General features: G+C 38.0%; 1 protein-coding gene across 1 annotated transcript in view; it reads right to left on the reverse strand.

The window, feature by feature from the left end:
* Positions 1–17599, reverse strand: part of unc5da (unc-5 netrin receptor Da) — a 226380-nt gene that overhangs the window by 44242 nt on the left and 164539 nt on the right. The window contains exons 4-5 of the mRNA XM_087791958.1: positions 17193–17336; positions 16268–16371 (exon numbers count right to left, since the gene is read on the reverse strand). Coding sequence (XP_087648084.1) covers positions 16268–16371; positions 17193–17336 — 248 coding nt within the window. The remainder of the gene's footprint in view (positions 1–16267; positions 16372–17192; positions 17337–17599) is intronic.

Raw genomic sequence — 17599 nt, forward strand, 5'->3', positions numbered from 1 at the left:
AATATTGGATGAAAATGAGCTGCTGGTTGGAGGTCTGCGCTCTGTGAGTGCTTTCGCGAAAAATCTTACATTAAACACTTACATTAGATTGATAGGATTAGATTGAGTAACATTTAACTTATAAAAGAACATTAAAAAAAGGACTTTAAGCTTTTCTGCTCTTCTTTTTAGTTCTCTAACCATTTTCTCAGAGAATGTCTTTGTTCGTCTTTCTTCCTCCTCGACTGCGATCCTCCGTCTGCTGACTCCCTCCTAAACTCCCTCCTCTCGCAGGCAAGGATCCGGGGAGCGATTTGCATTTGGCGTGTTCTTCTGCCGCCCCTTGTGGGAAAGTCAATAGTGGAATGCTTGTGCTGATGAGCAGACAGGACAGCACACGACTCAACAGCCCGATAAGATGCCGCCTGAGGGCGACGAAAGCTGATCTGCTTAATTGGCAAATTTGTTCTACTTAGATAACGCCGACCAGAGTTGAACCGCGGCACACCTCGCCCGGCGGACGACGACGTGTGGACGCTGCAGGGACAGGGGGAGGTGTTGGGGTCAGGATGTTGCTGATTAAACACAGAAATGAAATTAAGAAAATCTTCAGTCACATGATGTTCTACACGCATTTAAATGATAAATGTGCTTAAAAGGACTGATCATAGGGAAGAACCAGCTCTACTCTGAGTCTCATGAGTTTACTTTTATCACAAACTGTGCATGTGAGACACAATTCTTTTTTTCACACCGACTCATTCACTGTGAATGGGCATATTATAAGGTTTAATAAGAGTAGTGACACCAGTGCACCTGAGGGTGGTGCACGGTGAGAGTCAAAACTTGGCCGAATAAAGTAGAAACAACAAAGCCAGAGAAGACATGGTCGAAGTATCTTTGACGTCAACTGTTGGTCACTGAACCACAGTTTTCAAGCCAAGCTGCACAAGCGGCCATTTTGGAAGCGCAGTCTTCTGGTTAAGGCAGACTGTTATGATTGTGAGATGAAACTTTTTCCATTCAGTTGAATCAAAAACAGGCTCACTGGTGAGTCAACTGCTCTCTTTTTGCATATTCTCGAAAACTAAAGTCTTGTGTACCAAAATTAGTGTTTAAGACCCAACCTGTTTTAAAAAAAAATCCCAAAATGTTTTGTAATGCCATGGGTAAGTAAGTGTACATGATTTAAAATCTTTCTGCGGTCAGCCTCAAGTGGACACTTGATGAACTGCATCTCTTTGCACTGCTGTGTTGACATTTTAATGTTGGCCCTTTGCTTCAGTGTGGTACCCAGTGCCAGGACTATGTCCCACCAGGGACAAACCGTAGTTAGATTATTCAGTTTAATCACTTATGCAATTATTGAAAAGTGGTGATTGTCCATGCACTATATAATTCATTGGGTATACGGCAGTATTTTAAACTATGTATAAATAGTATGGTTTAAAAAGTCCCTTCTGTGGAATTGAAACACTCAAGACGTGAAAAAAACAATTAATAGGTTAATTAAAAATGACTTTGTTGTTATACTACGAAACATCCTGAAATGCTGTGTGATCAAATAATGAGAAATTTATTGCGTTTCTTCCTAAATTAGTTCTTCTGGGGTACCAGGAAAACATGAGTTACTCCTATTAACTTAAACCTTCCCTTGTACTACAAATACAAAGTACATTTAGATGTTTTCAAAATAAGCCCACAGTTTACCCTTGCCTCAAAATTGTATCCATAATAATTTTTCCCTCCCGGATTTCACTCTTCTTGGAAACAACTTGTGTATCTAAAAGAATGCATCCCAACTGGGTTGGCCCCGAGGCCTCCAACTTTTTAGACCAAGGGATATCCTGACATACAGTGATTTGTTCATTTGAAGAGGTCTTTAAGTGCAATGTTCACCATCTCCATCGACAGGAACTTAAAAATCTACATTTCTGGAGAAATTGAGAGGATGACTAAAAACATGTATTTGGTCATTTAAAGAACTGAGTCATTAAAATGATTAATTTGTCCATCACTGCTGAAATATAAGTGAGCCCCGATTAAATGGCAGTGGTTCTACTCAGTCGCTCTCCTGGGTGACTAAGAAAACAGTTTTCTATATCTTATTCCATGGTTCACTACAGAGATGGAAGAATTAGCAAAAAAGAGAATTTTGACGCATCAACATTTGTCATCACTTTTGATGACTCCCTCGGAAGGTTTGAGTCTTCTCTGTATTTCCAACAACCTCTTCCTGAACTTGCATCTGCGACTTGCTACTGTAAATGATGCGGCGCTCACCCCTGGAAGACGACAATTATAAACTGGTGGCAGTTCAGAATTCTCTCCCCAAGATACTGAAAGGAAACGTAATGACCGGCATTTACAATCCCTGAAATGGGAAGTGAAAGTGACACGAAGAAGATTACAAAGCGACGCTCAAATTGAATTAACGTGCGGTTTTCATTAACGGCTGCCTCTCCTAGTCCGTGATCCCCGTCCTCGGTCATATGTGGCCTTTGCTTGACGCAACAGTGACTTTCATGAAATTACATTAAACAAATGAGCCCTTGGAAATTTGACAGCAGCATGTTGTGGAATGGCGGGGGCGATTAAATCCTCGCCGTGTCCTTGCCTTATCTCCACGCCGTCTCTGGAAATGTTATGTTTATCACTGAATAATTACATTTTAAGCACTTCAAATGGCTTCGGATGAGAGGCTTGATGATTAATTACGCTCGGTGAGGGAAACTTGGGCGGTTAATGTGGGGCTAATGATTGCGCAATACTTCCCCCCTCAAAGTTACTGAAGACGTCTCTTTTCCTTTCTGCCATTCCCCCGACTTTCCCGATGAACCAAGGCTGAACACACACGATTGACGTTTTCCCGACTCCAACAGATGAAGTCACGCGGTCAAAAGTTTTCACGGAGTTATAGAAGGACATTTACTTGGTGTTGTTATGATTGCAGCAGATGTATGAAGTTCCATCAAGCCAGAGGCAACAGACTGTGAAAGATTGTACAGGAGATTAGGGTGAAGGTTCAGTGTGCCCCCTCCACCAGCAGCTGGACCTCCATCCATCAGTGGATCACAGGTAGATCAGGAGACATGGTTACACATTGCAGTTCACTGTTCATATTCCTCGCTGGTTCATGTTGGATTTTCTTAAAGTTATAAGGAAATTATACGTCCATTTGAATAAAGCGAATGAAGCACAGTTGTCATCTAACTCCAAAAAAACACACTTAAAAACATACATATGCTTCCATACTGCTCGTCTGTAACGTCCATCTTGTATTGAAGCCTCGAAGTGATGGAGAACGGGAGTACTACGGGAAAATAGCACATCCAGATGATACAATCTACTGTCTACAGTACACTGCAGATTACTGGAATATTTTCGGTTTATATCGCTCGTTATTCTTTAAACGTAAGCTTGAAAATATAGACTTATATATTTTCTTCCAGAACAATTTCTCTCGTCAAGGCTTCTTTGTCAAGATTAGAGATGAGCACCACAGAGGTATTTGGATATTTAGTCTTAGATATTCTTGTCTTTTTGGAGGAAGATAAAGAACTTAATTTAAATCCATATACATTTTTGCCTATAACTCTATACAGGAACAGATTACTCTAATAAATAATCCCAGCCCTTAGTCGACATGAGAGTGAGTAAAAAATGAGTGAAGTTTGAATTTCGGGTTAACTTTCGCTAAAAATTACCTATATATATATATATATATACACTAGTTTGGGGTCACTTATAAATGTCCTTATTTTTGAAAGAAAAGCACTGTTTTTTAAACAGTGCTTTAAACTAATCTAAGTTTAAACTAATCTATACATTGCTAATGTGGTGAATAAATATTCTAGCTGCAAATGTCTGTTTTTTGGTGCAATATCTACATAGGTGTATAGAGGCCCATTTCCAGCAACTATCACTCCAGTGTTCTAATGGTACAATGTGTTTGCTCATTGGGTCAGAAGGCTAATGGATGATTAGAAAACCCTTGTGCAATTATGTTAGCACAGCTGAAAACAGTTTAGCTGGTTAGAGAAGCTATAAAACTGACCTTCCTTTGAGCTAGTTGAGTATCTGGAGCATCACATTTGTGGGGACGATTAAACGCTCAAAATGGCCAGAAAAAGAGAACTTTCATGTGAAACTCGACAGTCTATTCTTGTTCTTAGAAATGAAGGCTATTCCATGCGAGAAATTGCCAAGAAACTGAAGATTTCCTACAACGGTGTGTACTACTCCCTTCAGAGAACAGAACAAACAGGCTCTAACCAGAGTAGAAAGAGAAGTGGGAGGCCCCGCTGCACAACTCAGCAAGAAGATAAGTACATTAGAGTCTCTAGTTTGAGAAATAGACGCCTCACAGGTCCTCAACTGGCAGCTTCATTATAGTACCCGCAAAACGCCAGTGTCAACATCTACAGTGAAGAGGCGACTCCGGGATGCTGGCCTTCAGGGCAGAGTGGCAAAGAAAAAGCCATATCTGAGACTGGCCAATAAAAGAAAAAGATTAATATGGGCAAAAGAACACAGACATTGGACAGAGGAAGATTGGAAAAAAGTGTTATGGACGGACGAATTGAAGTTTGAGGTGTTTGGATCACATAGAAGAACATTTGTGAGACGCAGAACAACTGAAAAGATGCTGGAAGAGTGCCTGACGCCATCTGTCAAGCACGGTGGGGGTAACGTGATGGTCTGGGGTTGCTTTGGTGCTGGTAAGGTGGGAGATTTGTTCAGGGTTAAAGGGATTCTAAATAAGGAAGGCTATCACTCCATTTTGCAACGCCATGCCATACCCTGTGGACAGCGCTTGATTGGAGCCAATTTCATCCTACAACAGGACAATGACCCAAAGCACACCTCCAAGTTGTGCAAGAACTATTTAGAGAAGAAGCAGGCAGCTGGTATTCTATCTGTAATGGAATGGCCAGCGCAGTCACCAGATCTAAACCCCATTGAGCTGTTGTGGGAGCAGCTTGACCGTATGGTACGCAAGAAGTGCCCATCCAGCCAATCCAACTTGTGGGAGGGGCTTCTAGAAGCATTGGGTGAAATTTCTCCTGATTACAAATTAACAAATTAACAGCTAGAATGCCCAAGGTCTGCAATGCTGTAATTGCTGCAAATGGAGGATTCTTTGACGAAAGCAAAGTTTGAAGGAAAAAATATATTATTTCAAATTAAAATCATTATTTCTAACCTTGTCAATGTCTTGACTATATTTTCTATTCATTTTACAACTCATGGTGGTAAATAAGTGTGACTTTTCATGGAAAACACAACATTTTCTGGGTGACCCCAAACTTTTGAACAGTAGTGTATATATATATATATATATATATATATAAAATCAAGACATTCTGTTGGCCCAGCCCATTTGGGACAGTTTCCCGCCAAATAAAAACTAACTTATAGCTGCAGAATCAGCTTCACTCCTATTGAAGGTAACCAAATTCTCAGAGATACAACTCATAAAAACAAGGTTGTTTAAACTCTGTCTGGATGTTGTAAATGTGATATGATTCCTATCTTCTTTAAAACAGCTCTGGGTAGTTTTGGGTATCTTAATATTTTGGTACTAAAATAACATATAATGACACATCAACTTAAACCTAGTTAAATGACTCATATACAGTGATTTGAGGTGTTTTATTTTCACTGTAAAAGTTCTTGGGGATGGTGTGAACAAGCTACATATCACGCTGGTTGATTTACGGTACAAAAACAAAGTTAAAGTTATGTTATTTACAAAGCAGTCATAACGCAAATCATATTTTATTATCCACAATCTGATTGATTACCTCATCGGTATCCATCTATCCAAGTCTGGAAACAGAAAATTTGTCCAACTGCTGCAAACTGGCACATTGCAACATTTGCGACGTTTACCGAGTGCTCATGGGAAATGTGTACTACCACTTTAGTCCTCTGGTGTCGCTCTACTTCAAATCGAAATAGAATTGCTTTAAATAAACAATATAAATGTTTTACTCCCACCCCAACTGAACTCTCTTCCACTGAACTGTTGGAGCTGCATCAAAGTGAGCGTTTGGGTGTGTAATGTTGTGAGTTTGGTTCAAGGCCAATGAGGACAGGTGAGCATACTGGTCTTCTAAGGGTTCTGGTAATGATGCCAATGGGGAGTTTCGTGCTACAGACTTTGTGTTGGGTCAACGGCAGCTTTGCTCAGATATCTGAGACACAAACCCAAATGAACTACACTTTTGTTACTAGTATCAGGGTGTGATGTTTTGCCAGAGGCAACTTGGCGCTGCAGCAAATCAGAAGCAAGGAAATAAAGAAGTTAAATCAGTAATTGAACACACCAAATGTTGATTTCTTCAGGTACATCAGTGAAATCCTGCATCACAAAATGACCTCTACCCCTCAATCTTAGCCCTTACCCCTCTATTGTGCGTGTCCCTGTTAGGTGATGTCCCAATTCTCTTTTGGATGAAGGGGTAGCGGAACGACGGAGGGCCAGATAGCCCTTGAATACAAGGGAGGCCTGAGGCACAATTAAAAGAAGAGGGGTATAGTCGGGTATGATGCTGTTTGTTTCAGTAAATACGATTGTCAATTTGTTTGTAATGTTGCATAATACGGCAAAGATGCTAACCTTTAACTTTGATGCTAGTAACAAATCGCTTATTTCACATGAAAACTTGCTTTTTGTCGATAGTCCTCGATCATAAACTCCTTGATAATGAACTATCCAAAATGATATTATATTATACATAGCTGGAAAGTAAACAGGAGCAACTTCGTGTCATGGCTGCTAAGAATAAGTTTAAAAGACATATATTGTAAAAAAAAAGTTAAAAGTGCATCAATAAAACAATAATAAATAGTCATTTATATTAGGACATTAATGGATAAGTTCAGTTTTTATTGACGTTCCCACACAAGAGCACTCACAAGTCATTGTTATCTAAGCTACCCTTTCTTCTTTGTCTTCCTGATGGGTTGTTTTCCTAAAGTTTATCATTGTTCCTCTTAAACAGCCAATGAGACCAAGTGTATATAAGTGTATATTAAGTCTTTTAGGTGTTTGACAAATCTTTGGATGTGAGTCATTTATTTTACATGTCATATAAGTGTTCCTTCATCCTTTGAATCTTTATGTTCACGTCGTTGATATTGGGTCTATTACAGGAAACTAGTGTGAGTGGAGTGTGAAGGAGAGACAACGGCCAAACAATGGCAACATTTAAAGCAAAAGTACGACGTATGTTGTTTTTTTGGTTATTAAAAATATAGATAATAAAATAAATACAATAATAATATTAATAATTATAATAGTAACTAAGGCTTTATAGGGCTTATATGGTTAAGGGGTATAGTTTGGACGCAGCCTAAGTTTGGCGGATCCGGGTTCCAATCCATCACGTACAGACAGACGTCCATATCTACAATCCTGTCAATTCACATAATGGTTACATTCTTACACATGATACATCTTTAATACACCAAATTACCTTTTTGGTCGTCACTGTCACGTTAATTGTTGCTACAAAAATAATTAAATTATAATAAACCTTTTAGATACGCTACATACTGCATGTGTCACATTTTGTCTTTCATTATTTTTCAACACTATTCTAGTGTATTTGAAGCTTGATGAGGTGATCCATGGCATCATGAACTAAATATTTAAACCTCAGATTATTGCTTAAGGCTTTCTTTTTCCCCCCTATTTGAACAAAGACAATGAAGTGTGATCAACCAAACGGTTTCAGCGTGTGATGAGGTCTGACAGCGATCGTACCGCTGCCCTCTGATTCACGCTTCATCAAACTCTCACGGGACCAATCACAGGGATGTTTGGACGTCCTCACGCCGAGGCCTTCTGGTTCTGACACTATATTTAACATCCAGAGGGAGACGTGTTGCTCGCGGGTCACCAGCCGGAGTTCAAAGCCCATCCTTCGGGAAGAGCCGGGTTGTAGAATGAATAATGACCAGAAGTAGGAACACTTCATCATTTAGCCAAAATTAGGACGCCGCTCTCATTTGTGGATCATTAATGATTTATTGCCGTTTGACAAAACAAAATCTCCAGACGCCGCAGCAGCAGCCAACTAACCTCAAACCCTCAGGATTGATTTTTTACAGTCGATCATTTTAGGCTGGGAGTGACTGATGACTTTATACATCAGTAACTTTGGCGAGAAACACGTCAATGTTGGAACAGTGTGGCCAGTGTTCAAAGTCAGGACATGCTTTCTTGACAATTTATCTCTTCCCGACCAATAAATCGCACGACTCTTGTCCAAACATCGAGTGTCTTGCGAGTGTGCATTAGAGAGCTGATGTTTCTGACTTACTGGTAGATCAGCATGTTTTTAAAGAGTATAAAAGCATTTGAAGGGCACAGAGTGTTCAGGACAGGCAGGTCCTGTTTTTTTCGAAGATAAAATTTGCTTTAGGAAACAAACATTTTTCTAAATCCATTTAGAAATGTCTGAGTCGTATTTAAGAAAAAAACATTATTTTTTATTCTAATAGGTAGACCTAGTGTTATCTTGATCTTGAAAGTATATACTTTATTGAATATTGTTTTGATTGTTTAAGCGCTTTGTGACCCTGGTCTGGAAAAGCGCTATACAAATAAAAATTACTTACTTACTTACTTACTTTAAATTAAAATCTAACATCAAAGTAATAATAATGTTGATGATTAGATTGTATCAAGGCAAAAATTACCAGAGAAACTAATGTTACAAATGAAGAAAACGGATCCAGTGGCATAGAGTAATTATTATTTAAAACTGAAATTTTGGTCAAACAAACAACGTAGGATGAATATATAAATGATGAGACATTGTTATGATACAACACAGTTGTAACACTGGAGTTAGAACACTGGTTTATGAGGAGGCAGCAGTTGGTCTAACTTCCACTTTAATTACAGCAAATATGAAATATTTAAGCTCCAAACATGCATGAGCTCTGCCGCCTCTCTGTTGTACGTCCCTGTCATGACTTTTACAGTCGTCTGCTGCGACATCTGATAGTATCTCTGTGTCATTTATATTCCTAACTTGGCTGTGTGTCGATAACAGACTGATCCGACGGAGGCGCTTCTTGACTCTTGCCAGCAATAAAGTGAAGCCCACTTGAGCTCTGCTGATATTCTCGGAGGTGAGACGCAGGTACAGAGTCACGCCGCTGTCTTTGCAGGGACACAACAATTCTGGATTCTCTCGACTCTGCAGTGACATAAAACTCAAGGTCATCACTCTTTTTCAATTAAGGAGTGATAAAAGACCATTTGTTGTATATATCCAAAAATATCCTCAAATGTTGTAGTACCACCATAGTCCCTACACACTCGAATTAAATTGATTGTTCATCAGAACGTAATGCGTCTACAGAGCCCCACAGATGACATGGTATAAAAAAGAATAACTAAACCTTGAAAAAAAGGCTTTTTGGTTAATTATTATTTGTGTTCTGACACCAGAGAGTTGAATCTGAAGAATGTACTACCTTGGTATTTCTACGATATCTTGGACTAGAATAGATATATTAGATTGTTTTTTGTTAAAAATTTGAATATTTATACAGAACCAACTTTGAAACAGAGACAGTTTTTGCAGGTTTGATAAGATTGATGCTTTCAAAATGACCAGTTGGCGACAGGACAGTAGAATTAGAAGAATACAAACTAATAAACTAATAAATATTTTCTTTGTGTGAATTTTTCAACTTAGAATTCATTTTTATTCATAAAATTATTAAACAATTAAATAAAACACAGCAATATCTAACAAATATATTTAAAATTGATTGAAAACCGAAAACTATACATTCCTGATTTTGACATTTTTAAATAAAGCTTTTAGTAAATAATCTGGATTGAAGGTGAATAAAATGAAGCATAATATAAAAATAAAGAACCTTTTATTAAAAAACGAAGATTAAAAATATAATTTTGACTATGAAGAGTCAAAAAATGAATGAGACAATTGTACAAAAACTAATAAATGTGAATGGGTAGAACTAGATATGTTCTAGTAGTAGTGATTCTCAAGTTATTATGTTGACAACAAAAGATAAATATTAATAACAACACATGTATTTTAATGTATATTTTGTATCCCTTGTGTGGTATCAGGCTCAAGGTGACCCCCCTTCCAGAAATGAATATTCATTGATGGAGGTTGTTCATCTTGACCCAGAGATAACAAAAGTGTTAAAACAAACATATATTTTCGGAGCTCCGGGTCACCCTGACCCAGAGATAACAAAAGGGTTGAACTAATAATACATATTCTAATAAGACATTCTTAAATAATATTTTAAACACAATATATTCCGGATTATTCATTCCACATTTATTATTATTATTATTATTTTGTTACAGAACTTTATTTTAGTAATAATCTAAATAAGCATAAATAAAGGTTAATAAAGGTTGAGAGTTTAAATCTGGACTCTGGTCATGTGACCTGACGGCGAGTTGCATTAAGGTTGAGTTAAGCTTCTGTAAATCCCATCATGGTCAAAATAGCGCCGACTCAGATCCAGTTCAGCAGAACACACACGACTGTGACCTCAATTCCTTAAACCTGAGCCTCTCTGTAAAGGCTGATGAGGCTGAAAGTAGACGTGAGATCTTCTTCTGGTGGAGCTGCTGCATTATTCACCGACTCTCTCTGTTAGCCAGCGACACATTAATGAATGCATGAGCCTGTTTGATGACCACAATGCATGAGGGACAGTGGAGGAACACCGATGCTCCATTTGTGTTCGCTGCATCATTCATCCCACAACAGACACACAAAACACACAGTATTTGTGTTGGTGTCATTGGGATTCCTCTGCAGGAGTTGATTACTTCACGGTGTTTATTTGTTCTGACGTCTTCACTGAGGATTCAACGCAGACAGAGAGTGTTCTCTGTGACGTTGGTCCCACAAGTGTGGGTTTTGTCGTAGCTGTGACACAAACTTTGAGTTGAGACGCAGATTCAGGAGGAAAAATGAAAGCGAACCATTGTTAAGAGTCGCAGGTTTAACTCAGTACACACAGCTGTTCTTACTGTCACAGTCTGATGTCATCTTTATTTCCTAATTTCTCTAAGTTGTGTTTTTTATTCATTTATTTACAATGATAGAAATGTTACAATCTCAAGTAGGAAACATCAAATATGATGATGGAATGAAAATGGGACTTTGACAGCGTAAAAAGTTTTCAAAAAAGTTAAAATTTAACTGTTAGGGTTGAACCAACAACCCTTGCCATGGTCTGCATGTCCAGAACGTCTTTGGTAGCACCAGACATTTATTAAGTCTCATTCATGAAACATAAGAAGAAGGAATTTGTGTGTTAGACTTGAAGATTTCAGCATTTATCAATATTTTAGTTGATCAGATCTAAAGCTCTGTCTTGACCCAATTATCTTCCATAGAAAAAAATAGATTCCTTGATAACCAAATGCCAATTATTAAAGAAAGGAATAGAATAATATAAAGCCAACCATCATATATAAACATAAATATGTTTATTTAATGTGAAAATAATTCAAAAAACAAAAACAAGTAATGCTAAAGGTGAGTATAAAACAAAAGCACATTGTTATTAAATCTTTAGAAACTTTTTTAATTAAAAAAATAATTATAACTAGTATTTATTTTGTAAATAAAAAATGAAATGTTCAATTAAATACGGTTCGAACAAATGAGTCAGAAAAAGCATAATTAAAATGTTAATGTCCAACAGAAATAACTAAATTTAAATCAGAAAATGTTTTTCTCCTTAGATCTATGCTCTTTATATTTGCACTTTGTTATCCCTTGAAGTTTGTTCTTTTTTAGTGTGCTTTGTTCTTGTTCTTGCTTTTATGAAACTTCTGTACCTTCTATTGTCTGCTGTGAACTGGAAACCTAATTTCCTGATAGGGATAGGTCCAATAATGTCTATCTAATCTAAATACATAAATACAATTGTCATTGTCATGTTTAGATTAAAATACATTTTTTAATCACAATTAGTAACCGGGTTTAAACCAAAAACAAGAAAAAGTAAGATAGAAATTCCTCAATTTATACAAAATAAAGTTGGCTAATAAACTTCTATTCTTTTAAACCACAAAGCATATAAGATATAAAATAGAATAACAAAAAACATTTTTGTTCTTATTTATCGTTAGTTTAACTGTTGTCAATGTAAACTGTAACTATTATAAATATTACTCACTTACTATTAAACTAATCTTTAAAATTTTATTTAAAAAATTAAATTTAAAACTGAAAGGAAAAAGAACATTTTTGTTAATATTGAGAGACGAAAAGTTTCCTTGGACAGATTATTTATTACTCACAAGATATCCCACTGTATATATAATCCATGAAAATATGTGACGTTGTGATACTAGAAGCAGGACGAGCTTTTTATAAATGATGAAGTTTGGAAGCAGAACTCGACAGTTTCAAGCCTCGCAGCATTTTCCTGACAGAAGTGGACAACTTCACCCTAAAATACGTTTGGTACCTTGCTTTAGGTCACAGTGGCTGTGAGGTGAAATTGGTTCTCTTGAGCCACCGACCCCACTTTGGCCCTTGCAGGACTCTGACCTGCAGCTCTGTGGAGCGTCTGCTCGCTGTCACTCTGCTGGAGAACTGAGTCACGTCACAAAGCCAGAGAGGCTGCATTTTTGATGCTTTTCCCTCGACAAGAGTAATCTTCTGTTTTTGCAAAGTTTATTTATATTATTATTATTATATAAATAATTACTTAAAAACGTACATGATTTATTTCTAAATATTATTTTTTAATTCTCTTTCTATATGTTTTGTGGGGCATGAAGGACAAAATAATGTAAAAGATTAATTAAGATCCAACAAAATGTTAGATACTCATTCATTCATTTATTTTTTGTGCTGCTTGTTCCTTATGGAGGTAGCGGGAGCTCTGTCCATCCCAGTGTCTTCGAGTGAGAGGCGGGGGATACCCTGGACAGGACGCCAGTCTGTCGCAAGACACACAACCATTCACACACACACTCATACCTATGGTCAATTTCTCCAAGTTCCCAATGAACCTCTGTATTTTTTGGGACTGTGGGAGGAAACCGGAGTGCCAGGAGTAAACCCACACAACACGGGGAGAACATACAAACTCCACACAGAAAGGTCACAAGTTGGCTCCCCCCCGACCAGGAAGGGAACCGAAAACCTTCTTGCTGTGAGGCTCCACTGTGCGCCCCTACAGTAGAACTAGTGACGGATAATAGAAAACACGTACTAAATAAAATGCGTTTTTACATGTGAGTCGTCTTGTTTCACTGTGAACTCTTCGGGGCCATATAAATACCGTCAAAGGGCCACATGAGGCCCTCAGGTCACACTTTAAACAGGTCGGGTTTACTTGGAACAATACTGTCGAGTTGGTTTAGTCCACTGGAGAAAGTGGCTGGGATGAGGATCAGCTTCTCTAAATCTGAGACCATGGTCCACAATCAGAGTGATTGTCTATTTCAGACTGAACTAAATCCGTGTTAGTTAAATGAGCTCTTAGTTTGGATCCCTTCTGTGATGAATTAGTTCTCCCTGTGCTTGTGTGACACTCTGGTTTCCTCCCACAGCCCCGATGAGAGTGAACTGATGACTCTATATTGCCTGTGGGTGTCACTAAACTTGTAGTCCAGGTTGTCCGCCGTCTCTGGGCTGCTAGCTGGGATTGATAGAGAAGCTTTTTTTAATAAATCATGCACCCTGGAGACTCCAGATTTAAACCCATGACCTTCTTTCGGCGAAGCGACAGCTCCCGCCTTGATAAAATATCCGCGAGCGCTAATAGCATTAGCACACTGCTCAGTATTCATTACTGCGTACAGTCATGCAATCATAATAAGACGCTGTAACATTAATCATGTGACAATGCAGAAAAGACCAAACGTGGCCTCGCCAGTGAGCCCAGATGGAACTCTGGGAAACCTATAATACCTGCAGTCATGCGGCATAATGTTCTTATTATTTTTGTGATTTATGCTGAATTACTGTGCCGGGGTTCCATCCATTTGCCTCCTCTAATGCGATTCAATAGCCGCCCGAGCTTTCACTGGTCTTTTCCTGACTCGGCTGCCACGAGTGTGGATTTAAATAATGTCGCACTTTGTGGTTTGTTCCGTCGCATCAGAGAATATGCGTCTTTTTTTTTTTTCCTTTCTGATGTAGCTTTTGTATTAAATCTCAGCATGTGGGTTCGGATCCCTGGTGCCCACACGTGTTTGTGAAAAGTGTTTGACCTTAAGGTTTTTTTTTACCCAACAACAATGTGTATAGAAACAAAAAGGCTGAAATGTGTGGTTGCCATGGAGATGATGTGTGTGTTTGGTTTGAACTTTTCTGCTCTAATCTGACATTGGGTTGTATTTTTCCTTTATTTGGCGGACTATTGTGTGAATTTCACTTCTATACTCCACACACTTTCATTGACAGAGAAGAAAAATGAAATCACAACTTTTCTTCTTTATCTTCAACGCCCTTAAAAAAACTTTTTTTAATAAAAGTCTTTGATTTCACTTCCCAACATAACCACTAATTACTGAATTATTTTAAGAATATAACACTTTAGATGCCAACTTCAACTGAGTGAGAGAACATTTTTAGTGCCTTTAGTTTTATCATAATGTTTGGAAATGTTAAATGTTAGGGATTATGGTATAAACTGTTCCTTTATATCTACAGATGCGCGCGAGTAGTTTGACTGCATCAAGCAATTAATGAAAAATAACAATTTTAGCGTATAGCAACAAAAGAACAAACTATTCTTATTTTAGTGTGTAATGATCTTAGCTATGGAGTAAAAAGGCAAGCACAGAGCGGAGACCCTCAGTGGTTTGGGACGAGCCGTAAGAAGCTCCTCCACTCCTTGCTGGTGGTAAATCTCGATTCTGACTCTGTTGTTATTCTAACACTTGTCTCTGTTCTCATTCCGATTGTCCGGGAGAAAATCCTTGAAGGGACTATTACCTTAGAAGTAAAATAAACAGATAGATGGATGGATAAAATGGTTGCTGGTCATTTTAAAGGGTAAACTGTTTATAACTGAGAAGTTTGGGTATTTTATGGAGAAAAGTTTGTTCATAAATTAACATTTTTTTTCAAATCTAAAATCATGAATCAACCAGCCCAACCTGACAACTTTATATAGGACGCTGTTTTTGACTTTGACTGAAACAAACCTCATTATTATGACGGAGCTGCTCATGCTTAGATCTACCATTATAGAAAAGAAAAATCATTGTCGCTATTCCATTACAATGACCTACAGAATGTCCTCAAATATCTCACTTTGCACCATAAATATCAATAATAAAGGCATATCAAATGTGAAACATTGAAATAAAGGAGTTCAAATAGGATCCAAAGATGGGGAAGGAAATGAAATTTCCTCAGGCGTCACATTATCCTGTGACTGTTGTAAAGGGGCTGTCAAGTCAAAAGAGACGAAGAAAGAGCAAGAAAGTGATGACAAAACTAAAAAAATAAAATAAAAATATCAACGTAAAATACACTTTAGTATGCCCACTATGTTTTGAAATTTAATTAAACAAAATTATGTTAATGTTTTTTTCTTCTAAATATGCTCTCAATATGGCTTTAATTATTTGATCAAGCAAAAAATATTCACAAAAAGGATGAAATAAAGGGAAGTAGTCCTTTTAGACCAAAGGGTTTAGAGATGTACAGTATACTTAGAGTAAATTCAATTTTATGTAATAAATATTTATGAACAAAATGAAGTTAAAGTATTCAATTTAAATATGCAGATTCAAGCACAATGTAAAAGGGTTCAGATGAAGCTCACGCTAAAGTTCATGAGCGTAAACAGTTGTGGCAGGAAGTTCGATATGTCTGAGGGACAGCTCATGTGGAGTCTGGAGTCAAAGTCAGACCGGCCAGATGGTTCGGACATGTGGGTGAGGAGAGAAATTGTTGGACTGAGAATGTTGGAGATAGACCAGGAAAAAAAGATGATTCTTCTAAAATATCAGGATATAAAATCGGTCTTCTAAAAAAAAGCATTGAGAGCTCAGCAGCATTAGAGCAAACTGTCAGAAAGAAGACTTTGGTGTGAATGTTGAAATGACAGCGAGACAAACAGCCAAATGACCTGCTGTGAGGCGCACGACTGTGATGGACTCACAACAGCCGGCGTTTCACCACGGCTGATCTCCACTGATGAGATCGTAGTGGACGTGTCAGGTGAGCAGCAACATATTGTTTACTTCTCCAGGCCAGGCTGGAGAAAATAGAGCTGGTGGACTCACCTCGGCCACAGGGACGCCCTCTGGAGGACGGCAGTGCAGCACGATCATGCCAGTAAGAGGAACCTCGGTGCCCTGAGGGTCCTGCTCGAAGTTCTTCCTCAGGTCTGTGGAGGAGATCAAATGTTTTTAGTCTTTTTAGATGTATTTAAACGATTGTTACTTTTAATTAAAGTGTCCTCAAGTCACCTTGACCCTGAGATAACACAAGGTTTTACTGTACGTTTAAAAAAGTTTCTTCTATAAAAATAATAATTTACTGTATATCCATCCTCCACTTTCCCATACCAGCCCATAATACTTCCGTCACAAAGACTTCTACCTTTTAGGTGATTTATTAGGTCACTCAAACCCTTGTAGGAGGCGAGGTCTCAAGCAGACAAGCTCCCACAGATAGTAGTTAAGTTATTTTACATAACAAATGACAGACAGAAAGTGTTACAATAAAGTTTGTTTTTCAACTGTAATGTAAAGTGAAGGACATATTAATATCTAAATGCTATACTTGCTAGTTTAGCTAATGACTAACAGTGCTAGCAACAGGGAGGTAACACAATATGTTGAGGGATTGTGTAAATCAACAAAACAAAAAAATATAAATTCTTATATTAATATTATATACTGAGACATTTTAAGGACAAGAAAACATTGAATGTTTTTGAATTAATTTAAGTATTATATCCCAAACAGAGAGGCACTTTAAGATCACAGAGATGCAAAGAAGACACATAAAACCTTAATAAATATCAATAATTGTTTTTGCCAGAGGCGGAAACATAGTTTTTGATATTAATTTGGACTAACAGAGAAGCATACACATCCATTATTCTTCTTCTGGTAGTTAATCAGAGGACGTAAATCTAATTTTTAAACAAGTTCACTTGTTCAGTGTATTAACATCATAAAAATCAGCTTCAAGTTGACTTACAGGCGATCCGAACCGAAGCCTTGCGGCTCTTGGACGTCCCCAAGTGGCTCCAGGCGACGCAGAGACACCAGTAGTCCTCCGGCCCGTGAAAGTCCTCCACCTGCTGCCGCGACACGTTGATCATTACCTCGCGTATCTTCAGCCCTGCGCACAAGATGAGTCCTTCAGATAAACCTTCTTCACATCACCAATTAAAAGCAGGCCAACACGCTGATAAGGTTATCAAGCCATAAACAGATTTCAATTGAAGCCCAGAGCAGATCAAAACGTGTGCGAAGTGAAGGTCTCTGCGAACATTCAAGCTGACTGTGGCAGATATGCCTGATGCTCTTTGAGAAGAGTTTGGACCTTTAGCTAGATGAAAAGAGCGCGGGATGAAAGATCAGGAAGGGAGATAAAATCTCAAT

Source organism: Callionymus lyra, chromosome 5 (genome assembly GCF_982586985.1).
Source record: "Callionymus lyra chromosome 5, fCalLyr1.hap1.1, whole genome shotgun sequence".
In the NCBI taxonomy this organism is placed as follows: domain Eukaryota; kingdom Metazoa; phylum Chordata; class Actinopteri; order Syngnathiformes; family Callionymidae; genus Callionymus; species Callionymus lyra.